The sequence below is a fragment of the Camelus ferus genome, chromosome 9 (genome assembly GCF_009834535.1).
Source record: "Camelus ferus isolate YT-003-E chromosome 9, BCGSAC_Cfer_1.0, whole genome shotgun sequence".
Lineage (NCBI taxonomy): Eukaryota > Metazoa > Chordata > Mammalia > Artiodactyla > Camelidae > Camelus > Camelus ferus.
The window spans coordinates 9884505-9908294 of NC_045704.1; the positions used below are offsets into that span (position 1 = coordinate 9884505).

General features: G+C 56.1%; 1 protein-coding gene across 1 annotated transcript; it reads left to right on the forward strand.

Annotated features, from left to right (window-relative positions):
* The first annotated feature begins 3370 nt into the window (after window positions 1–3370).
* On the forward strand, window positions 3371–20981 carry TTYH1 (tweety family member 1). The gene is made up of 14 exons (XM_032487372.1): window positions 3371–5052; window positions 8094–8273; window positions 10170–10304; window positions 11143–11363; window positions 14165–14260; window positions 15565–15637; window positions 15974–16049; window positions 16584–16639; window positions 16812–16904; window positions 17078–17170; window positions 20000–20142; window positions 20266–20311; window positions 20431–20511; window positions 20632–20981. Exons 1-13 carry the CDS (start codon window positions 4927–4929, stop codon window positions 20467–20469), a joined length of 1377 nt encoding a protein of 458 aa, XP_032343263.1. The 5' UTR covers window positions 3371–4926; the 3' UTR covers window positions 20470–20511; window positions 20632–20981.
* Window positions 20982–23790: the final 2809 nt, after the last annotated feature.

Below are 23790 nucleotides of genomic sequence, written 5' to 3' on the forward strand. Positions count from 1 at the left end.
CTGCTCCTGATAGAGCCATGGAGGAGGGAAGGGGACTCACAGATGGAGTGAGCAGGCAGGGCGAGAAAGAATGAAGCTGTTTCCTGTTGGCTCCAGTGAGCCTAGACTTTTTTTTTTTTTTTTTTTTACTCTATCATTTAAAAAAATTTTTTTGGATTGCTTTTTTTAAGTAAAATTTTTATTTTAGAATAGTTTTACATTTACAGAAAAGTTGCAAGATAGCACAGAGTTCCTATACACACCCTTGATCCGTTTCCCCTGCTGCTGACATCTGCTGCCCTTGTCACGGCTGCTGAGTCGAGGTAAATGCGCTGTTACGTCCATTTTATTTGGAGCTCCTTGGTTTTTACCTTGTGTCCTTCCGTGGTCCCAGGATCCCATCCAAGGAACCACATGACATTTAAGTCATCATGGCTCTGACGCTTTCTCAGGCTCTCCTTGTTTTGGATGAACTTGACAGTGTTGAAGAGGACTGGCCAGGTGGTTTGTAGAATGTGCCTCCACTGGGGTTTGACGGCTGTTTTTCTCATCATTTGGTTGGAGTCCTGGGTTTAGGGGAAGAAAACCACAGCAGTAAAATACCATTTTCCTCTCAACACATCAAGGGTACATACTATCAATATGATTTTTATGTTGACCTTGAACTCCTGGCTGAGGCAGGGCTTGTCCGGTTTCTTGATTACAAAGTTACTCCTTCTCCCTCATTTTCATGCCATTCCCTTCAGAAGGACATCAGTGCTCAGCCCACACTTAAGGAGTAGGCAATTATGCTTCACCCTTGAGAGTAAAGTGTCTACATAAATTATTTGGAATTCTTCTGCATGGGAAATTTATCTCTCCTCTCCCCATCTATTACTTTATTCAATCAATTATTTATATCATTTTGGACTCATGGCCATTCATTTCCTATTTGGTTTATAATCCAATACTACTTCATTGTGTTGCTCTAACTACAGACCTGCCCTTTTTTTCTTCAACATTTTATTAGGAAAATTTTCAAACAAAGAAGTTGAGAGAATGTTACAGTGGGAAAAAAATCTAATTATAAAATGGGCAAAGGACCTGAATAGGCATGTTTCCAAAGAAGATATCCAGGCGGCAAACAGGTGCATGAACAGGGATGTATACAATGTATATTGCATATCATGTATATATAATTATACTGTACACCTGAAACTTACCCAGTGTTATGTATCAGTTCTATCTCAGTAAAGATGGGGAAAACAGAGAGTTTTATAGTGAATGCCCAGATACCCACCACCTAGATGCTACCATTAATATTTTGCTTTATTACATGTCTGCCCCTCTGTCATCTCACCTTATTTCTTTTTTGATCCATTTCAAAGGAAACTGCAGACACCACTATACTTCCTCCCCATAATAAAGCATGCATATTATTAACTAGAGTTCTTTTTTTTTTCAAGGCAAAATTCGCAGTGAAATGCACAAATCTTAAATGTACCACAAATGCAGACCCCTGTGCAACCCAAACCCTTATCAAGGTACAGAACAGTGCCATCACTCCAGAGCGCCCCCTTGGCCACCTTCCCGGTCAGCCCTGTCCTTACCCCACCCCCCACCCCCTGCAGATGTAACCACTCTTCTCATTTCTGTTGCCCCATAGATTAGTTTTGCCTGTCCTTGAATATTGTCTAAATGGACTCTTAATCACATATCCTTACAATCACCTCATACAACGGGTGAGTCTCCCAGAGTTTAAGTCATGGGGCGCACATGCTGAGCTCTTCAGCCGGGACCTGCCCTTGTCTTTTATTGAGGGACTAGTCAGGAGGCCTTCCTGGAGGAGGTGGCACTTCTGCCCCTCTCTGGCTTGCTTCCTTCCTGCCTCTCTGGGCTGCTCCTTCTCAGCCTCTCTGTCAGCCCATTTTCCCCCGCTTGCCCCTTCCATGGTGGTGCTACTCAGCGTCTGGCTAGACCAGAGCTTAAAACCAGCCAGCTCCAACCCACAGACAGGTTTTATTTGGCCCACAAGATTTTTTTTTTTTGTATTTTAATTCGTATTACCATTTAAAAGCTGAGGGATTTTGTTTTTAAAAATATCCACATTTCTGTCGTCTCTTGGAAATTTGGAACATCTGGCAATGCAGTGTCCCTCTTCCCATATGGCAAGAATTGGCTGAAACAAAATAGCAACAACCTGTGCTCTGAGCGCTCCCCCATGGCAGGGTGGGGGTGCAATTCTGATGCACCCAAACCCTGAATTAATGCCTATAAAGCTTGAGATGATGTTGGGATGGTACTGAGCTGAGAACCCTAGAAATGCTTGGGTACCACCCTGGAATAACCATTTGTCTTCCCCAGGAGAAGCAGACCCAGGGGACAATGACAGGAGAAGGTCAAAGAGAACAAGTCTCTATCAGACAGTATCTCAGATCTCCCATGCACAAGGATGGATGTCCTGTGCACTGTAGGCTTGGCTAAAGCAATTCTCTAAAGAGGCCAGAATGCAGACCTCTGGGACCCAACCATAGGTGAGAGAGAGAGCCAGGGTGAAGCAGAGAAAGGGGGAGATTCGGTGGATTCAAGCCTTTTTCTGAGCAGAATGAAAGGGTGTGTGCATGCCTGCGTGTGCGTGTGTGTGTGCGTGCATGCGTGCGTGTGGGTGCGGTGCGGCGTGGGAGCAGGACATTGAGCAACCCCTGGAAGCAGTGCACATAATCCACTCCTACTTGGTGTTGGACAGGAGTAGCTACTACTAACTCCAATTGTTTTCTCGAATTTGAGATCAGTGTTTTTCAGATTGCAGGTCCAGACCCATGAGCCAGTCATGAAAACCTTAGGAGGTTGTGACCAGATTTGTATTTATTAAATAGAATAAACACAGAATGGAAAAATGTATGAGAGCATCGCACTCAGTGAAGGTCAGGTTCATTTCATGAAACATTTTACTTCGGGTGTGTTTGTGCCAGATCATGATGTACAATGTATGTCTTGCTGTGGTTTGTGGTCCTACAAGTTGCAAACCCACCACCCTCAAATATTATCTAATGGGGACAGCTGACACAAGGCCAGGTGGCAGCAGGCATAAGGACAAGACTGAGAGGGTCTGACTTGATCCCATAGGCAATAGGGAGCCACTGAGTATTCTTGAGTAGTAGGGTCATGGTGAGCACCTCAGAGCATCTCCCATCCACGTGGCATTTGGAATTCTCCCCCCTTAGCAAGTCCTGCTAGTTCACAGACACTGGCTGTGCACGTGATGTAAGGGATTATCCACCCCAGGGCTTTTAGGACAGCTTAATCCACCTTCTCTCCCCTCGTTTTACAGATAGGGAAGCAGAGATTCCAAGATGGGAAATTGCTTACCTGACGTCACTTAGCAAGGCTCATGGCTGCTCATCTTGAAATGTTCCTCATCTCCAGGTCCCATGTAGCCCGTCTGGTTGGGGATGGTGGAGGACGTGACTCAGCCAGAATGGGATGTGGGCTAGAGGAAACCTAGGGCAGGGATGATGGCTGTGTGTGTGCGCATGTGTGTGAGTCACAGGGGCAGCTGAGTTCACTCTCCCCTGCCTTGTCGTCATCAACACCACTACCATCAGCATCCTCATCATTGCCATCTTCCTCCTCACCATCCTCACCTTCGTTGTCATCACCATCATGACCAACATGACCATCTTTACCATCAACATCATCAACAAAATCACCATCCTCACCATCACCATCATCATCACCGTCAACATAACCACCATCAGCATCACCATAATCATCGTCATGATCCCTAGGGCCGCCACCATCATTATTTTTCTCCCTAGTAAGGAGATGGGCAACTAGCCCCCAGCCCTTTCTTGCCAATCTGGAGGAAAATACTGGAATGGGACGGTGGAGCACTACCTCCCCTTTCTTCCTCCTGCCTATTTCATCCCCTGCCCAGGGTAGGCCATGTGTGGAGACCCCCAGTGGCAAGGCCTAGCCCTGCTCCTCAGGGGTGGGGGAACCCTTGGAGCAGATTCCTAGGAACCTTGGCTTTAACTTCAGCAGGGACTGCCTAGGTGGTGACGTCGAAGTGCCAGGTCCCCGCTACTTCCCCCTATATCGGTGTGGCATCAGTGGGTTCCTGTGAGACTCAGCAGAGGACAGCGGCTGGAAAAATACTTCATAAACGGTAAAGTGAATGACAAGGAGGCAGAGGATCCTAGTATATACTGAAGTAACACACTGAAGTTTAGAGAGCTTCTTTAACACATGCGAGGCCTCCTTGTAAAGATGGGAGAGGTCCCTAAACAGATGAGCGAGGCGGGCGGGGTCCGTGCACAGATACGCAGGTATATGTTCTGCAGTGGTCTATGCACATAGGAAGGCTTGTGTGTAGAAGCTGTGTCCTCATACAGATACTTTTAAGTGGGAGAAGACTTTTACCCAAACGGAGGCATCCTTTACAGGTGAGATGAGGCTTACACACAGAAGTGAAGGGTTTTCATTGATGCAACTGACTATTATTTGTAACTGACTATTATTTTTTAAATGTTGTGCAAATGCTAGTGACCTTTGCACAGGCTTGAAGGTTCTTCCTAAAGATAAAGGCATCGCTGCGCTGTAGAACTATGTAACAGTTGGAGCGGCCTTGCACTGGCGGTCGCTGTTCAGCCGGGCTCTGTCGCGGCCTCCGAGGGAGCAGCGCGGTACCTGCGCGGGCAGGCTGCAGGTGGGCGCCGCCGCCGGAGGGGCGGTGCGCGGGGACCGACTCCCCGTGTCGCAGTCCCTCCCGCGACCGCCAGGGGCAGCACCGTCCCCGCCGCCCGGCCCGCGCCTCCCCACTCCTCCCCCAGTCTCCGCCCCCCACCCCCTCCCTCCCCCCTGCTCGCTCCCCTGAGCCCCGCCAGACCCCGCTCCGCCCGCGCCCCGCTCCGCTACCGAGGCTCCCGCAGCCCCGGCGTCGGCCCTGCTGCGCCTCCCCCGGGGGCCATGGGGGCGCCCCCGGGCTACCGACCCTCAGCTTGGGTGCATCTGCTCCACCAGCTGCCCCGCGCCGACTTCCAGCTCCGCCCGGTGCCCAGCGGCTTCGCGCCCCAAGAACAAGAATACCAGCAGGTGCGAGCGGGCACGGGGTCCGGGGGGGCGGGGGACCAGAGCTTCTGGGTCCCGCGGGAGAAGAGGGCTAGGTGGCAGATTCCTGTGTTCTCTGGGGGTGGGAGCCGGGCCGGACTTCGGGGTATCTGAGGGAGCAGGAGCTGGCGTTCCCCTACCGGGAGGTTCCCCCGGGACAGGCGCTGGAAAACCAGACCCCCTAGCTCCTTAAATAAGGGAGAGCTGGGGCCTGGACCCCTGAGTCCCAGCGGAGGGAGGGGACTGGGGGCCCTCGGATTCCCAGGTCCCTAGGAGCTGCCTGGGAAGCTATCCTCCAGGGTCATCAGGGGGATAGGTCCATCCTCCGTGTCCTAAAAGATGACCCCTTCCCTCCTAGGATCAGGACAGCCTCTTTAAATACGTCCCAGTTAAGGCGGGACCCAGGAGAGTGAGGAGCTGAGATGGTGGAGAGGGAAAGGGCTGGGGGATGCCCGGTTCTGGGACGGGGTCGAGATCTGGAACAGGGAAGGGGCTGGGGGGTCTTGGGGCTGGGAAAACCAGGTGGAGATGTAGGAAGAGGACACTTCCAGCCTGTCCCAGGACGGAAGAGGTGGTCTGGGCGCTGGGAGGGTGTGGGGGATGGGGTTAAGGTTCAGTTTGGGGACTGGAGGATGACAGAATTGGGGCCAGAGGGTGGGGATGGGTGGGACCCTTAGGGAAACCAGGGTCCCTGGGGAAGGGGGCCCAGCCTGGGTCAGCTCCAAAAGGGGCGAAAGGACTGTCCCCTGACCCAGTTTAATTCAAGTCCTTGACTTTGAGATTAATGAGCAAGGCTTGGCTGAGCTGGGGATGGGGTGGGGGGTGGAGGGAGGATGGCAAAGCCCCAGGAGGGGTCCTGGGCCCTGCCTGTTAAGTTCTAAACCCCCTCGGATCTGTCCTGGGGATCTCCCGGGACAGGGGGCCGGGGACTGGCAAGCTTAGAATGAGGGAGGGGGGGTCCCAGGAAAGCAGAGGGGGGGATGTTTGCTGTGTTCTGAGCTATTTGGGTCACGGCTGGGCTGTGCCAGCCATAAGCAGCTCCTCCCTGCCTACTCCACGCCACCCTCTCCCCACCAAACGGGGACTGCCGTCCCCTCGCCCACAGCCTCCCAGTTACACAATCCCAGCCTCCAGCACTGGTCCACGGACACCTGCTCACTGCCAATGAGACCTTCCCACGCGGATGCCCACACAGCCACATGCGAGGTCCCAGCACCAGCCACCACCGGAGGCACTCAGGGAGGCTCACTCTGCCCTGTTGACAGTCTGGGTGACAGCACTAGGACATACGGGCACAGGGCACACACCCCAGGAAGGAACATTGTCCCCTAGGGAGCCCACCTCTAGGGCGACAGCTGGGAAAAGAATCCTGGACTGGGTGCCACCACGCTGGGGGTGATACACTTACACACAACCGATACACATTTTCACACATACTTACATATACACACTCACATGTGCACACATATATACCCATATATTCACGCTCACCCATACACACACACACTCACACTCACATGTATACACTCACACACAGACACCCACACCCACACTCACATATACACATGTGCTTGCACTCTCACACTGACACACATCCATGCACACATACATCACTCACATGCACACATGCATATGTTCACATCCACACGTTCCCACACTATCTCATACATACACGCTCAAACACACACACATATACACTCACGGGCACATGTACATGCACCCTCACCGTCACATACACATGTTCTTGCACTCCCATTCACACACATACACTGACACACGTGTATGTTCACATTCACACACTCACATTCACACACTATCTCTTTCAAACACACACACACCCCTAGAGACCACACACAGACTCAAGGAATCATGCCCAGAACCACACAAATGCACACAGATCACTCTCACACCTGCAGGTACAGGCGCTCTTATACCCACAGACACTCACCTACACACGCGTCACGCACACCCCCGCGTGAGGACAAAGCAGACACTGTGGTTACGGGAAACAGCGTTAGTGAGTCCAGCCAGAGGTCTGATTCCGTTCTCACTGTTGCCCCTAACATGCTGTGTGGCTGAAGGTAAACCCCCTGGCCCACTCTGGGCATCTGTGCAGAGAACAGGACCACACAGTGTCCACTGTAAAATCCCACTGTGTGGAGAGCCCTGTTTTCTGCAAGGCTTTCCCAGCTACACACAGGCTTCCCCTCCCTGCCTGTGTCCCCTCCCCCCCCGGCCTTTGGTTCTGTCTCTGTCTCTGTCCGTGTCTCTCTCCTTTCCTATCTGTGAGTTCTCCCTCCTGCATTCCTGCCCCCCTCTCCCCCCACCTGCTTTCCCCTCCTTCCCTCCCCCTGCTCTGTCTTCACTCTCTCAGCCTCCCAGTCCCCATCGCTGAGTTGCACGTGTGCACACACACACACACACTGTCATGGAGGCTGTGATGCCCCCTCCCCCTGAATCCCTGGGTGGCAGACTCATGCTGCGGTGGGTGTGCAGAGCTCAGCATCAGGGGAGGGTGAGCAAGCAGTGAGTGGGGAGGACCAGCAAGGAGGGGGGAGGACAAAGCCTGCCCCCCCCACCTCACACACACCTCTAGGAACAGGTGTCCCCGGCTGCAGCCCCCCAGCCCCACGCAGTTCTGGGGCCCAGGTCTCAGCATGGCCTGGGAGGTACTTCATTCCAACTACCTGGTTTTGGAGAGGAGGGAACCAGGGCTCAGAGAGGGGAGGACCCCTGTCAAAGGTCACATAGCTTTTGGAAGGCAGCGCAGAGGTGGAATGCAAGACTTGGGCCTCCTAGTCGGAAGCTCCCTCCAGCCCCAAATTGCAAAGCCCCAGCTGCAGCCTGGGAGGGGACGCCAGCTTTCCACACAAACCTAAAGGCCATGGGTTGGGCTCCCCACCCCCACCCCCCACCCACTGCCAGGGATGCCTTCCGCCTCCACTGAGATCCTGGACCCAGAACCTCCAGCCATGTAGGGAGGACGCAGGGAGCCCCTCTGAGGCCTGACATCACCCTGTCCCCAGGCCCTGTTGCTGGTGGTGGCCTTGGCAGGCCTGGGCTTGGGCCTCAGCCTCATCTTCATTGCTGTCTACCTCATCCGCTTCTGCTGCTGCCGGCCCCCAGAGCCCCCCGGGGCCAAGAGCCTGCCCCCCGGGGGCGGCTGTGTCACCTGGAGCTGCATTGTTGCCCTTCTCTGTCAGCTGGTAACGGGGCCCCAGGATGGGCGGGAAGTGGGGCAGGGCCCCCCAAGCTCTCTGTCAGTCTTCCTGGTGGTGTCCCAGATGTCCCAGAACCCCACTTCAGCCCCGTGGCAGGGAGAATTGCTCCCATTTGATGGATGGAGAAACTGCATTCCAAGAGAAGCAATTTCCCAAGGGCAGCTGGCCTGGCACGGTGGGGTAGGAGGCTAAGAGCTGGGTTTGGTGGCTCTGCCGTGGAATCGCACTGCAACGTAGGGGAGCGATAGCGTTCCTCCAGGCCTCAGTTTCCAGGGCTCTAAAATGGGCAACATAGTCACACTCACCTCCTAGTCGTGGTGAGGTTAAATGAAATGTGCAGTGCCTAGCTCACGGCTGTATTCCATAAATGTCAGCTAGGGATGTCATTCAGTTACTCATCCATTCATTCATTCAACAACTATTTCCTGAGTACCTACTATGTGCCAGGAGCTACCAACCAAGCCAGACCTGGTCCCTGCCCTCCTGGAGCTGGTGTCCCAGTCAGGGAGACAGGGGACCAGCCAGGAGCAGACCTGAGCCGGTCTAAGTCCTTCCCGCAGTCACCGTGCTGGATTCGGAGCTGTCACACCCAGTCTTGAAAGAGGAAGGCTCAGGGAGAGGGAGGGGCAACTTTTCCAGGCCACGTGGCCCCAGCGGCAGGCAGAGTGGAGAGTCAGACCCACAAACCCCTGGGAGCCCAGGGCCTTCTTCTGGGACACCCTCAGGAGAGAGAGCAACAGGGCACGTGAGGACTCGCCATTTACCGAGAGCCAGCTCTGAGCGCAGCCCCCAGCCTGGCTGGGGTAGCACCCACCTCGTGGGGCAGGTCGCGGTGCCGAGGACCCGCCCCGGACCGACCTGACCTGGGGGGTGTCTGGGAAGCTGATGCCGCCACCCCGGCCACTTCGTAGGGGGCAGCAGCGTGTGTGTTTGGGGGTAGGGGTGGGAAGGAGCGGGGCGGGGTGGGGGGAGTCCTGTACCCGAGACGCCTCCTCTTCAGGCTCTCCTGAGTCGGGGCGGACGGGGGAGGTGGACAAAGGCCCCGCGGGGGAGAGCCACGGCCGGCCCCCGCGGCCTGGGGACAAGGGCAGCTTTGTAGCACAGTGAACAATGGGCCGGGACGCTGGGGCCGGCGTCGGATCCCAGGGCTGGGGGTGGGGGCCTGCGCAGCCCCGGGGCTGGGAACCGTGAGGGCGTCCGGGAGCCCTCCGCCCCGGGCCAGCCTTGGCTCCCTCCGCGGAGGGACACAGCGAGTTGCGAAGCGAAGTCGTGGGGGTGGTGGGGGGACTGTATTCAGAACCCACAATGGAGCTCTGTGTGCTGGCAACCGAGGGGGAGGGGCGGGGGTGCCCGGCTTCTGGCCAGTCGGCCCGCACTCCCTTGTTTCCCTCCCAGCTGTCCAGACGCTTGGGTCCCGGGGGTGGGGGAAGGCTGGGAGCTCCAGGTTCGGGGTCCCCCAGGAGACGGTGGCTGGGAGCCTGCGCTCCTAGGAACCTGCAGGAGGCGGGGGAGGGGATGGCTGGATTCTGAGAGGACAGGTACTGAGGACCCTGGATGCTTGGGGAGAGGATGCAGGGGATGGGCCTGGGGCCAGCAGTCACTAGGGGAGAGGACTTCTCCTCCAGGGGCCGGATCCGGCTTTGGGGAGGTGCGAGTTAAATCTGGGGGCCCCCTCCCCTCCGCCACTCCACCCACTATTAGCATCACAATGACGTCCAGGGCCGGGGGAGTGAGACCTTCCCAGTTACCTTGGCAACCGGTGGGGGCCAGGCTGTAGACGTTCCTTTCCCACGATGGGCTGGGCCAATGGGATGGGAGACTGCACTGGGTATGTGAGGAGGTGGGGGGTGGCAGCCCCCCGGGTCCCAGGACCGCTTGTGATTTCCCTTCCCTCCTCCTCTCAGCGCTGGCATTGGCATCGGTTTCTATGGCAACAGCGAGACCAGTGATGGGGTGTCCCAGCTCAGCTCTGCACTGCAGCATGCCAACCACACACTCACCGCCATTGACCACCTGGTGAGGGGCCAGGCATTGGCCAGACCCCAGATCCACAACCCAGACAGGTTCCCCACACCTGAGCAAATGGCCTCCTCTCAGGGAAATGTGATCTAAACTCAGAGCCAAGACCCTAGACTCAGAATGTCAGGTTTAAACTTGCAGACCTCAGACTGTACACTCAACCCCCAACCCTAACTGCAAATCAGGGCATCACACACGACACCCTCAAAACCTTTACCCAGATCTAGACCTCGGGACTCAAACCTAGACCCCAAACACACTTGCAGCCCCAGCCCTGGACCACAGCTCACAGCCCAAACCACTCAGTGACCAAACACAGGGGACCTCAGACCCTGCCCTCAGGTCAGACCCAGAGATCTGATCCTTGGCCCAAGTACAAGGCCAGAGACCTCAAGACTGAGAGTCAGAACTCGGATGAGAGGCCTCACTCTGATCCCTAGCCCCAGGATTCCAGACCCTGGGCTGAGACTCAGCCTGACCTCAGACCTCACATCCAGTTGCAGCCCCTGGACCATGGAACCCAGACTTGAGACCCCAGTCTCCGAAAGGCAGATGTCAACATCAGACCTAGAATCCCAGACTTAATCTCAGTCCTGGGGCTAAAATCTATCCCCAGGGCTGAAGCCACTGACCTCCCCACGCTTCTGTTAGAAGCCAGAGGACTGCATAAGCTGGACCGCAGGGGCCCCTCCTTCTCTTCCTCAGTCCTCAGATGCCCTAGCACCCAGATCTCAGATACCTGCCTCTGCTCACTCCTGTTTCACAACCCTGTCCCCCAAACCCTGGTACCCCAGAGAACACCCTCCCCTGACTCCAGACCCACCCCTGTGCCCAGGTGCTGGAGACGGTGGAGAGGCTGGGCGAGGCTGTGAGGACAGAGCTGACCACCCTGGAGGAGGTGCTCACACAACGCACAGAGCTGGTGGCTGCCACCCGCGGGGCTCGGCGACAAGCAGAAGCCGTGGCCCAGCAGCTCCAGGGGCTGGCCTTCTGGCGGGGAGTGCCCCTGAGCCCCTTGCAATTGGCCGAAGAGGTGTCCTTTGTGGAGGAGTACAGGTGGGTGACCACTCTTCCTGACCGGGGCAGCAGGAATCCCCTGCCTGGGTGATAATTCCCCCAGGGGACATCGGGTGATGTCTGGGACATTGGGTGTCACAACAGAGGGGGAGGGTGGTGCTACTGGCACCTGGTGGGTGGAGACGAGAGATGCCAGCTGAGCATCCTGCAGGGCACAGGACAGCCCACAGCAAAGGATTCTCTGTTCTAAGGGTCAACGATAAGAGGAGGAGCAGCCCTGCTGCAGGGGGGCAGGCCTCGGGGCCCGTGCCCCCCGCGCGTGCACACACTTCCTCCCTCCCTCGGTTTCTTCACTCATTCACTCGTTCATTCATTCCTTGACTCAGCCATTCATCGGCTCACTCTTGCCCTTCATCCGCTCGCTCCCAGCCTAACTCGTTCACGCGCTCAGCGGTCCATCTGACAGGTATTCATTCAGTACGCCTTCCAGCAAGAGAGAGGACGCCCCCGTTGTCAGGTGCACGAGCGCCCAAGCCAGCCGGCCGCTCCCTCACCACGTGACCTGACACTGGTTACATGCCAGCTCTGGGCCTCCGTGTCCCCATCCGTGCCCCATGGGAATAATGGGTACTGCTGCCCTCACTGAATCGTGGAGGCCCTGATAAGTCAGTATCTGTTAAGTACTTACAGCGGCGACTGGCACACATTCTACAGGTGTCTATAAAATGTAGGTTTTAGATCTGGGGTGCATCCCCCAGGTCCTGGCGTCCACCCTCCAGCCCTGGGAGTCTGTCCTCCACCATCTGCTGGGGATCACCCCCAGGCCCCCAGGGTCCATCCACCACCACCTGTTGTGGTTCACCCCGACCCCCGGGGTCCGTCCACCAGTTCCTGGGGTCCATCCGAGGTTCACCCCTCAGACCCCAGGGTGCATCCCCTAACTGCTATGCCCCCAGTGCTGAGGTCCCCACTGCCCTCCGAAGACCCTAGGACCATTCCTCCCGCCCCCCCACCACCAATTGAAAAGCCACTCCTGACCCCGCAAGTCTGGTTTTGTTTTCCTGTGTTTCCCCACACCCCTCCCCCCGACCCTGGAGTGAAGTTGTGGGTACAGGGCTGGGCCACCAGAGCCCATTAAAGAGCCTCTGCTAAAAAAAAAAAATAGTGGGTTTCATAAGACGGAGCAATGAACAAAACAGACAGTGATTCCTGCCTGTCTTGCAGCGGTGGGGGGCATTAAGAAACAAAGGCATGGGTAAAACATTGTAAGGGGGTGAGTGGCAAGAGTTCTGGAGAAAATTAGGCAGGAGAGGGGAACAGGGTGGGGGCGCAGCGATATAGTCTGGGGACAGAGGCTGGTAGTTTTTGGTGTAGGAGGTAATCCTGGAAGAAGGTGACATAGAGAAGGTGACATCTGAAGGAGGGGAGGGGATAAGTTATACAGACGTCAGGGACAGCTATCCATCCCAGCAGCCAACATGATGGAGTCCTCATTGCATCATGCACTAGGAAGTATTTCCTTTGTTCATCTGACACCTGAGGGTGCCGACCAGGCCTGGGGGCAGAGATGGGGAAGACTGGGTCCCGGATTCTGTGCTCCAGGGTGGGGCAGACCAGGGCTGAAGCAGGTCCACAGCAAGGACACTCCCGTGGGCCATCAGACAGGTTTGGGTCCCAGTGAATCCAAGTTCTGGGTTGTGCCAAACCCAGGGATTCAAGCACTGGGCCTCAGCTCCCTTCCAGGTGGGCTGGAGGAAGACCCACAATCACCTAGGAATTATCTTCTGGATGCACCCATAAGACAGTGCCTGGCACTCGGGAGTCCTTCAAGGAATGTGACCAGTTTCCTGGAAGGAGACTGGGGTCCCCAGGGGCAGAGCTTTGATGCAGGAGGTCATGGAGACTTAGGACAGAAGTGCCACCTGCTCCTGATGGAAGTGTGAGTGAAGGCCTGGAGGTCAGCTGGAGCCACTGCGCCCAGCTTCCCCTTCCCAGGAGAGCCGGACCCTCCAGGAGTCTGGGAAAGGAGGGGCAGTGAACCCCACGGGGGTCCAAGCAGAGGCTGCTGCAGAGGAGGGTGGCAGTTCCTTTAACACTCTGACAAGTGGGGGCCATTGAGAATGGCGCTATTTACTGAGGAGTTACTACGTGCCAGGCGCTGTGCAGTGGCCTCATGTGCGTCCTCCTCTCCAGTCAGAGTGAACAGACCGATAACTAAGGCTGAATTCTTAAGTAAGATGTAAAAGTCCCTGATTCGTGCTCAAGCTGATATTTAAGTGCATCCACAGGCTTGGCCCTCCCCTCGGTGCTTGCCCATCGACCTCACAACAGCCATTGGAAGGAGGAACTGTTGTTCTCCCCGAGTTACTGGTGGGGAAGCCGAGGCACAGGAGGCAAAGGCAGGCAGGAAGCGGAGGGGCTGGCATTGCCACCCAGGCGGTCTGCCTGCAGCACACAGAGCCCTTCCGTTGTGCACTGTGATGCTGGGTGCCTGCCCGGGAGTAAGTCCCTCCACTCTCCAGGGTGGGGCTGGGGGACTGGGGCTCTGAGAGGCCAAATCATGTGCCAGTCACAGGGCTCCCGCGTGGTCCAGTAGGGTATGGTCACAGATGCTCTGCACCTGGACCCGTGCTCCAAATGGGCATAGTGGCCCACCTCCCAGTGCACCGATCTCACAGATGAGCTTGGCCATGGTTTGGAGACTGGGCATCAAGGAGGTCACATGGCCAGACAGAGAGTGCGGCGGCGCCATCGCCCTCTGCCGAGTCCTGATCTGGGAGTCTGGGCTCCCAAAGGCTGGATTTGCTGTTTCGGCCTCATCTCTGTCACCCCCTCCCCAGGTGGCTAGCCTATGTCCTCCTGCTGCTCCTGGAGCTCCTGGTCTGCCTCTTCACACTCCTGGGCCTGGCAAAACAGAGCAAGTGGCTGGTGATCGTGTAAGTCTGGGTGGCCTTCCTGGAGGTGGCACACCTGCCATCCTCGTAGGCACACGTTGCGGTACGAAGTCTCACGGCACTGTTCCCAGGCTCACGCTGGTTTTATCCCTTGCCCTGCAAACCTCCTGGGCTGGGCCCCTGAGCACGTAGAAAGAAATCAGACCCAGAGCAGCCGAGGACGTGTGGGGGCAGGAAATAGGCCATCCTCACAGCAGGAAGCACACCAAAATCCTAGAAAAGCAATAGCAGTAATGCTGGTGCTGAGGATGGCGGTGCTCACTGACCCCTTCAGTGGCCAGACCACCCTCTGGAGATGCCTGTCGGACACCCCTCTGGCAGATAAGAGCCCTGGGGCAGAAGGCGCCCGGGGCGGAGGTCCCGCGGCCCTTACGTGGCATGGCGGAATCAAGGACCACACGTTTACTTTACAGTCTCACTTGATATGCCCGATGCTTTTCTGGAACCCTCACACCAATGCTAGCAGGAGGCCATTGCCCTGTCCTGGTTTAACAGAAAGGGAGACTGGCGCTCAGAGAGGTTGGGCCACTTGCCCAGGGCTGCACAGCCAGGAAGTGCTGGAGCTGGGATTCCACCCAGGCCAGCCTATCCCACTTGGAAGAGTCCTTGCCTTCTCCCTGGCCCTGGGGCCACGCTGGTGCCCGCCACCACCCCTACACCTTCCCTGGGGTGGGAGGGCCTCGTGCCTTCCCATCCAGGTCCCCCTGAGGCTTAGAGAAGGTGACCTGTGCTGGCAGGTCAGGTCCAGCCCTCCATGGGCCCTCCAATGCTGAGTCCTCTCCCCTTGCAAACCCCATCCCCAGAGAAAAACTGGGGGTGATTTCAGCCCTGGAGCTGTCTCCGCTCCTGGGAGGAGGAGTCTGGGCTGAGCGGGAGGCTGACCAAGCCATGGGTGAACCTGGGAGCAAGCAAGCCCTGAAGAGTTCAAAGCAGGGGGAAACGGAGCTCAGAGGTGGGCAGCTGCCCCCCCCCCCCAGAGCCTGGAGCAGGGGTAGGGCGCCGACCTGGGCTGGATCCTGCCAGCCCAGGGCCCTTCTCACCCTCACGGCCTCGCCCCACCCCCTACCCACCAGCGGGGCCAGATGTTCAGTTTGACGTCAACAACCACAGGTCCACAACTCGGCCCCTACTGACCTCTCTGCCCCTAATTGTTATCCTCTTGGCTCCAGAGGTTGGTTGTGGGGAGGGTGGGGCGGTGATAGGATTTGGGATGGAGGAAGGGAAGAGGCGAGATAGGCTATTAAGAACCCCAGACCCCTGTTCCAATCCCTCCTCCCTGTCTGTAGGATGACAGTGATGAGTCTCCTGGTTCTTGTCCTGAGCTGGGGCTCCCTGGGCCTGGAGGCAGCCACAGCCGTGGTGAGTGTTAGGGGCCAGGCCCCAGAGCTCCAAGACTCAAGGGAGCTGAAGGCCCCTAGCTCCTGGATCCTAAGGCAGGATGGGATTAAATGCCTTGGGTCCTGAGAGGAAAGACCTGGGGGCCAGGATCACAGGTTCTGAGGTTTGGGGTCAGTTTCCTAGGTTCTAAGAGGCTAGAAACTGGAGACCTGGACCCCTGGGTCTGAGGGAGGAGGGGCTGGGGGCCTGGACCCCTGGGTCTGAGGGAAGAGGGGCTGGGGGGGCCACTGAATCCTGTAGGAGTGTGGAATTGGGGCAGTTTCTGTTCTAAGCCCCCTTTCCTGTTGCCCCTTTCAGGGCCTCAGCGACTTCTGCTCCAGTCCTGACACCTACATCCTGAACCTGACCCAGGAGGAGACCGGGCTGGGCTCAGGTGATCACATCGCCCAGTGCAGGCCCTGGAGCCTCAGGCCTCTCTGCCCAGTCCTGCCTGGGGTGGGGTGGAGTGGGGTGGGGTGGCATGCCCTGTCCAGTTCTGCAGAAGCTCTCAGCACATCCCCTAGTGGTCTGGAAAAGAGGGAGGGATAAAGATGCTGGAGTCAGAAGAGGGTTGGGGGGTGGGAGATGGACCTGAGAGACAGGAGGCCACTTGGGAAAAGTTGGGGGAAGCACAGTTTAGTCATGGCCGGGGTGGGGGGGGGGAGGGGATGGCAGAGGCAGAGCTTTCCTGAGAGTGTGCGGATCAGCGTGTTTTTGGCTGTCGCTGGAGCAGAAGGGATTAGGGCTGGGAGGGTTGCCAGACACAGAATGTGTGGCCACTGGGACCACAGGAAGGTCATGAGCTGAGGGGGCCCCTGGCCCTGAGTGTGGAAAGACAGGGTCCTGCACACTCCGATCTTTCCCCAGGGAGGCCCCAGGGCTCAGGCTCACAGCCTCCCCCTCTTCCCCTCTTCCCCTGCCGCTTCAGACATCCTGAACTATTATTTCCTCTGCAACCAGGCCGTCTCCAACCCCTTTCAACAGGTTAGGGCTGCGGGCAAGGGAACCGGTTGGAGGAGGGTGGGGCTGGGGCCTAGATTTAGGGGTCCTGGGGGAGGATGAAAGTGCCAGGGGCCCCAGTCCTGTGTCCCCAGGGAGGAGAGTGGGGTGGGGGCATCAACCACTAGGTCCACCTCCCTCCTCTGTCTTCCTGCAGAGGCTGACTCTGTCCCAGCGAGCCCTGGCCAACATCCATTCCCAGCTGCAGGGCTTGGAGCGAGAAGCTGTCCCCCAGTTCCCTTCTGCGCAGGTCGGTGGGCGGGACGCGGACAGGACCTGTGGGCGGGGCCCGCGGAAAGGGGCGGGTCGGTGGCTGTGGGCGGGGCTTTAGAAGGGTCTGGTTGTGGGCGGGGCCATGGTGAGCAAGCTGTGGGAGGGGCGGGGCTTGAAGGGTACTGGGATAACAAGCCCCTCCCACCGCAGAAGCCTCTGCTGTCCTTGGAGGAGACAATGAATGTGACAGAAGGAAACTTCCACCAGTTGGTGGCACTGCTGCACTGTCGCGGCCTGCACAAGGTGACCCCGTCCTCCTCCCCAAATTCTTCTCCCAGGGAAGCTTCTGCCTAGATCTTCCTCTTCTCAGACCCCTCTAGTCTTCCTCCCATTGCCCCCGAGAAATCTCTGTCATTTATCATCTGTTCTCTATCACTGTCTATCCATCTAGCATCCATATTCCTTCTTTCCCTCTCCTCCCTCCCTCCCTCCCTCCCCCCTCCTCCTTCTATCGCAGCTTACTGAATTCTGGAGCAAGACTGCCTGGGGGCCAGACCTCAGGCAAGTCACTAACTCCTCTGTGCCTCAGTTTCCTCACTCACAGAACCAGGATTCCAGGGGTGAATACCTGTAAAGCTCATGTGTCGCGTCTGCTGTGATCACGCCAAGGCAGGCGTAGGCGGGGCACCCAAGAGAGTGTCTTGTGTCCCGAAGGTTAGGTCCAGTCTTGGCTTGGTGAATGCCCTGCATCTTGGTTTTCCTCGCCTATGAAATGAGGAAGATAATGCCTGCTTTCCTGGGCGGTCATGAGGGTCGAAAAGAAAACTAGTGCCCCCTTGTAACCCCTCGTGTGCACAAGGCCTCTGCGGGCTCTCTGTGGGCTCTCTGCAGCCTTTCGCCGGTGGCGGCTCCCTGAGCCCTCATTAGTAGCGCTATCGAAGAGGAACCCCTCGTATTGCCCCAGCGAACAGACTTGGAAGGTGAGGTCACCCAAGATTGTGCACACCGTGGAGGCTGCACCTCACACAGCATCCTTGAACCCCAAGCCCCCACAGCCAGGCAGTCACCCAGTCCTGTCCCTTCTGCTTCCTGAATGTCTTTATTACCCTGAATCTCCTCCCTCAAGGCTCAGGCTCCCTCTCTCCCCTGGGGGAGGAGATATGCGTCCTTCCTCTTCTGGTCTGTCCCCCCACAGCCTCTAGACTAGGGCTGCCAGGTTCTGCAAACAACACATACCTCTTTACTATAAGTATGTCCCATGACCTAAGGGGGCGATACTTGTCCTAACATTTTTTTTAGTTGGGCATCTGATATTCAAATCTAATTGGGCATTGTGTGTGTGATCTGGCAGTCCTACCCAGAGGGACCGATCTGTCCCATAGCAAGGATCTGAGCGGGTCCACAACCCTTCCGTGGCTCCCACTGCCCCCAGAGCTTCTGAAACTGGCACTCTGACAAGGGGGCTGGGGTGGGGGGCGCAGACACTGAACCCACACTCAGAATCAGAGACCACCTGAGAAGAACTAGGGCACTCTTGAAGGGGATCCTCTTCCTTTATTCAAGGGCAGACTGAGGCCCACGATTTCTCTATGGTCCAGGCAGACGTGGGGCTGGATTACAGTTCCCAAGAGTCATTGTGGAAGAAAGGAAGGAAGGCAGAGTGTGGGTCAGGTCTCTACTCTCCCTGATGCACCATTTAACCTCGGGCCTCAGTTTCCCCTGTCTAGGCCTCCTCCTCCGGGTCCCTGTAGATTAAAATCAGGATGAAGGATGTCAGGGATGAAGTGGAAGGAAGGTGGGCTTTGTAGCCTGACAGACCTGGCTCCAATCCCAGCTCTGCCCCTTCCAGGCTGTGTGACTCTGGGCAAGAGCCTTGCCCTCTCTGGGCTTTAACTTTCAGCCACTGGAAAAGGCAGCAGTGTGAGAAGAATTGATATCCGCCTTGCTGGGCTGTTCGGAGGATAGACATTGTATATGTGCCTGATCTGGTCAAAGCGGACCTCCCTGTTGCTCTGACAGACCCCTCCCCAGGGGGGTCAGTGGCACTCCTCCTCTCTCCCCAGAAACCTAGGAATATCCTTTTTGCCTCCTGTCCTTGTCCTCCACAACCACTCCTCCAACAAGTTCTGATGGCCCTTCTCCCGAGGCCCATCTGGACCCCCAGCACAGCTCATACTGTTACCGCCGCGGCCCTGGTCCTTGCCTGCGGCCCTGCAGGGACAGAGCTTTTCCCCTGTCCCCTGCCTTCTGTCCTCCCCACAGCAGCCAGTAGCCCGCTGAGCCTTTTCCACACAGTCTGATCAACTTCCTCCTCTGCTTAAAACCCTCCAGTGAACCCTCAGCAGATTAACGTCTTGGCATTCCCGCTCTGTCCTTTTGGCGCCATCGCTGCTGTGGGGGCCCCAGGACTGCTTTCTGAACCTCCTCTCTCAGCAGCTCATTCTTGTCTGAAGTGACCTTCCGGGGCTCAGTTACTGAAGTTTCCCTGGTCCTTGGAACAATGCCTGGCTGAGAGCAGGCCCCTGGCCAGTCCATGCTGAATGAATCAGAGCTGAGCGTCCGGGAAACGGTGGTTCTGCTGATTTGCAGGGATGACAGTAATGCCAGCTGGCGTCTACTGAGTGTGCTTTCCATGCAGGGTGCAGTTCCAAGCCCATTGTGCTTCTAAGCCTTGTTCTCTGTGTTGCTCTAAGCCAGTGATTTTGCCCCAGGGGGTCTTTGGCAATGTGTGGAGACACGTTTGGGTGTCACAGTTGGGGGAGGGGGTGCTACTAGCATCTACTGGGTGGAGACCAGGGATGCTGTTCAATTTCCTGCAGTGCACAGGGTGCCCCCACCCACACGTGATCTCGTCCCAGCATCAGTCATGTTCAGACTGGGAAGCCGGGCACTGGATCCAGGCTGAGCTGCTGTGATGGCTGGGTGTGGGTTCCTGCTGTAGGGTGTGCTGAGGACAGCGACCACAGCCCCTGCTGTGCGCTGAGCTTCCTGTGGGCCAGGCCCTGTGCTGAGCACAGATGACAGGGGAGGAAACTGAGGCACAGAGAGGCAGAGTGTCTTGTTCAGCGTTGCACAGCCAGATGTGCATTGCCCGCTGACGCCCTCCCCACCCGCCCGCCCCCCCCCCCCCAGGATTACGGCGCGGCCCTGCGGGGCCTGTGCGAGGACGCCCTGGAGGGCCTGCTCTTCCTGCTGCTCTTCTCCCTCCTATCCGCGGGGGCCCTGGCCGCCGCCCTCTGCAGCCTGCCCCGAGCCTGGGCCCTCTTCCCACCCAGGTCAGGAAGGGGGGGGGTCCTGGGACAGGGGTGGGAGGGGACAACCCTCCAGCCACTGTTGGGGGGCAGCCTCCTGATGGCTACCCCATCCTGCCTCTCTGCCACTCCCCCGTCACACCCCAGTGACGACTACGATGACACAGATGATGACGACCCTTTCAACCCTCAGGTACTGGACTCTGGGTCTGCGGGAGGAGGGGCTGGGGCTGGACCCCTGAGGCTGGGGGTCTGCACTGCAAAGCAAGATTCCCGCCTCATGCCCTCCTCCCGCCCCAAATCTTCCTGCAGGAATCCAAGCGCTTCGTGCAGTGGCAGTCATCTATCTGAGCCCCTCCTCCAGGCCAGGCTGGAGCCTGTTCCCCATCTCAGGTGAGCATCCGGAGTGGCGCCCCAGCTCCCAGAGCTGGCCTCTGCTCTCCTCTCCCTTCCACTGGGCTCCCTGGCGGCCCTCCTGCCTCCATCTGGTCCTGCCTCTGCCTCTCTCCTCAGTTCCTTCCTCGGCTGCTGGAGAAGACCCCACTGACCAGGGCTCCCACCACTAACAGCACCCTGGCCATGGACACCTTAAACAGGACTGTCTCTCCGCCCTGCCCCCTCTGCGTCTCCTTGGCCCTGGAAGTATGCTGAGGGGGCAGGCCAGGGCCCGAGGCTGGCCAGGGAGGGGGCACACAGCCAGCCCCTGCATCCCCTCACCCCTGGCCACCAGCCACGTCCCCTGAAGGGATGTGACTGCCCCGTCCGCCATGCCCCAGTTGGCTTAGGGCCCCGATCTCCATGTGCGGCACCAACTTGGGAATGGGTTGATTTGAAATAAAAGGGAAAACTTTATTTTACAAGCAGCTGGGTCCTTCTTTTTTCCCTTCCCAGGTCTGGCCTCGTGGTTGGGAGGCAGAGACCCCTTCACCTCTGCTCCCACCCTGGCCTCCTGGCTGCCAGGTATTTCTGCTCTTGTCTGGGCTCTGCAGCAGTTAAGAAGGATTGCTCTTAAAAAAAGAAAAAATCCCCTTCACCACCCCCTCTCCCCAATCTAAAAGCAGCACACGTGTCCTGACGCTGGAAGAGACAGCTATCCCTGAAACAGAAGAGACAGCCTAGAAATAGATCTGTGTGTGTGTGTGTGTGTGTGTGTGTGTGTGTGTGTGTGTGTGTGTGTGTTTGTGAGTGACAGAAGACAGACTTAAAGTCAGGGTGAAAAGGACCAGTTCCAAAGCAATGCTGACATGATTAGCTCTCCATCTGGAAGAAGACAGTCTACGTACGATATGGGTGAAAAATCTAAATGTAGACAGGTAAGGGGACAGGTATTTCAAGAGAAAGGAGACTTTTGTATGTTGTATACCATACATGTTGGAAGGAAAGGATTTTAAGCAAGATAGCCTAAAGACAAAGGAAAGATACCTTATTTGGCAAATTGTGGAATGAAAAAATTACCATAAAGTCAAGAGGCAAATTGATAGTCTGGGGGAAATTGTTTTTTTAAAAATACATAGTGTAAAGAAACAGGTAATTAACATGTATGTATCATCTACAAAGCTTCCACAAATAAGAAAGAGACAGCCCTATTCAAAAACAAGACACTAAGATGAACATTCAATGAATGAAAACCCCAGTGCCAGCGGACAGACCAAAAGGCACTCAAACTCAAATAATTAGGAAGTGTACTTTGAAACAGCCAGAAACTCTTCTTTTCTTCCATCAAAAAAAAAAAAAAAATTAAGGGAGTTGCTAATATTCCCAGTTATCAAAAAAATTAAAGGCATGCTAATATTCTCTGCTGGCGAGGATGTGGAGGGACAATTCACACACTGCCCCCGAGGCTATGAACTGCAATCCTATGAAAAAATAATCTGCTCATGTGTGTTAAATCCAAGCTGTGTAGACCCTCTGACCGACATTCCTACTCTGGGGACTCCATCTGTGGCTGCAGCAATACTCGGATGGGCCGACCTCTGGAAACAAGTTCGCAGAAGGAAAAGCCCAATAAATCTCCGAGCAGCGGGGCCCCCTGGAGCCCGGCAGCTCCCGGCTGGGTTTGGACTTTCAGGAGAAAACCTGAGAGAGGAGAGATTTGAGGCGGGGGTGACAGACAATGGTAGCCGAGTGGACGAATGCAGAGGGGCCGGGGCTAAGGGCCCAGGCGTGTTCCTGACTACCAGATGGACGCGGGTGGTCGCTGGACTTGTTGGACCATGCCTGCCATCTTTGACATCCATCAGAGGGGCGTCAAAGACAGCAATTCCAAAATCCAAAGAACTCTGTTAGACCTGAATTCTTCCCCTAACTCACTGGATGGCAAAGCCTGGCCTGACCTGGCGTGTGGTTACTTACAAACCGTCTCCCTGCCTGTGTGAACGTTCAGCCAGTCCTCTGCAGAAACTGCTTCCCAGGGCTGTGCAGGCTCCTGAGGGAAGGTGTGCTCTGTGGAATGGAAACCACGTTCTCCCTAGAAAGCCTGAGAAACCCTGAATCCCAAAATACAGAAACAGCCCAGAGGGTTTCCAGCTCGGGGCTTGTGAGCCCGGAGAGCCAGGTGTCCGGAGTCCAGTGCGGGGCCTGCAAGGGGGGAACCGCTCCACGCTCGCTCATCATGTCCATCTCGCACACTGCAAGGAAAGTTCACCGAAGCCTTCTTTGTGTGGGTCTGAAGCTGGGAAAGAGAAATGGACCGCGGTTCCCAGTGAGCGGCACCGGGGCCACCTGCATGGACTCACGTTCTTCTCAGGACCCCAGAGCTGTCTGACCCTGGGCGGGCCCTGCTGCTCTGGCCACTCTGCTCTCCAATGCTGCCCTCTAGCGACTCTGGGTCCACGTCCAGATATTCACAAAGTTCCCTGAGATGTGATCTCCTGCCAAGGGACCTGGGAGTGAGCTTTAATTAGGAAGCCCTAACCAAGAAAAAACATTTTCCCTGACCTTTACAAAAGGTAAATCTACTTTTATTTTAAAATGATACATACGAGGACTTTGCCTTCTGAACAAGATGGAGTAACAGGGACTGGATTCGCACTCCTTCCTGAAACAGCCAAAAAGCCAGATAAAATACGTGAAACTGTGGTTCCCAAGACGACATCAGGCAAGGAAGGAGGAGGGAGAGTGACCCCTGATAGATGGACATCAAAGGGACCCCTGAAATCGCCATGGCCTATGATCATGAGTTTCTGACCACGGGACAGGCGAGGGGAATTGAGGCAAAGCACCTCCCAAAGGCTCCCCCTAAAACTGCTCCAAAAGACAAAGTCTATTTTTTTAAAGAAGGCTCAAAATGAAAAGTAGGCAGGAAAAGAAGGCAGAAAAAGAGGAAAAGGGGAACAAAGAAAGATGGGACAAATAGAAACCAAACAACATGACAATAGATTTTTAAAATTTTTTTAATTATTTTTTTTAACATTTACTGAACCCTGCTCTATTTTTTGGAGGGGGAGGTAATTAGGTTTGTTTATTTAGTTATTATTATTTTTTAATGGAGGTACTGGGGATTGAACCTAGGACCTCATGCATGCTACGCATGTGCCACTTGAGCTATATCCTCCCCTCAGGACAACAGATTTAAAGATAACCATACCAATAGTCACATTAAAATACAATTATAGGGGAAGGGTATAGCTCCGGGGAAGAGCACTTGCTTAGCATGCTCAAGGTCCTGGGTTC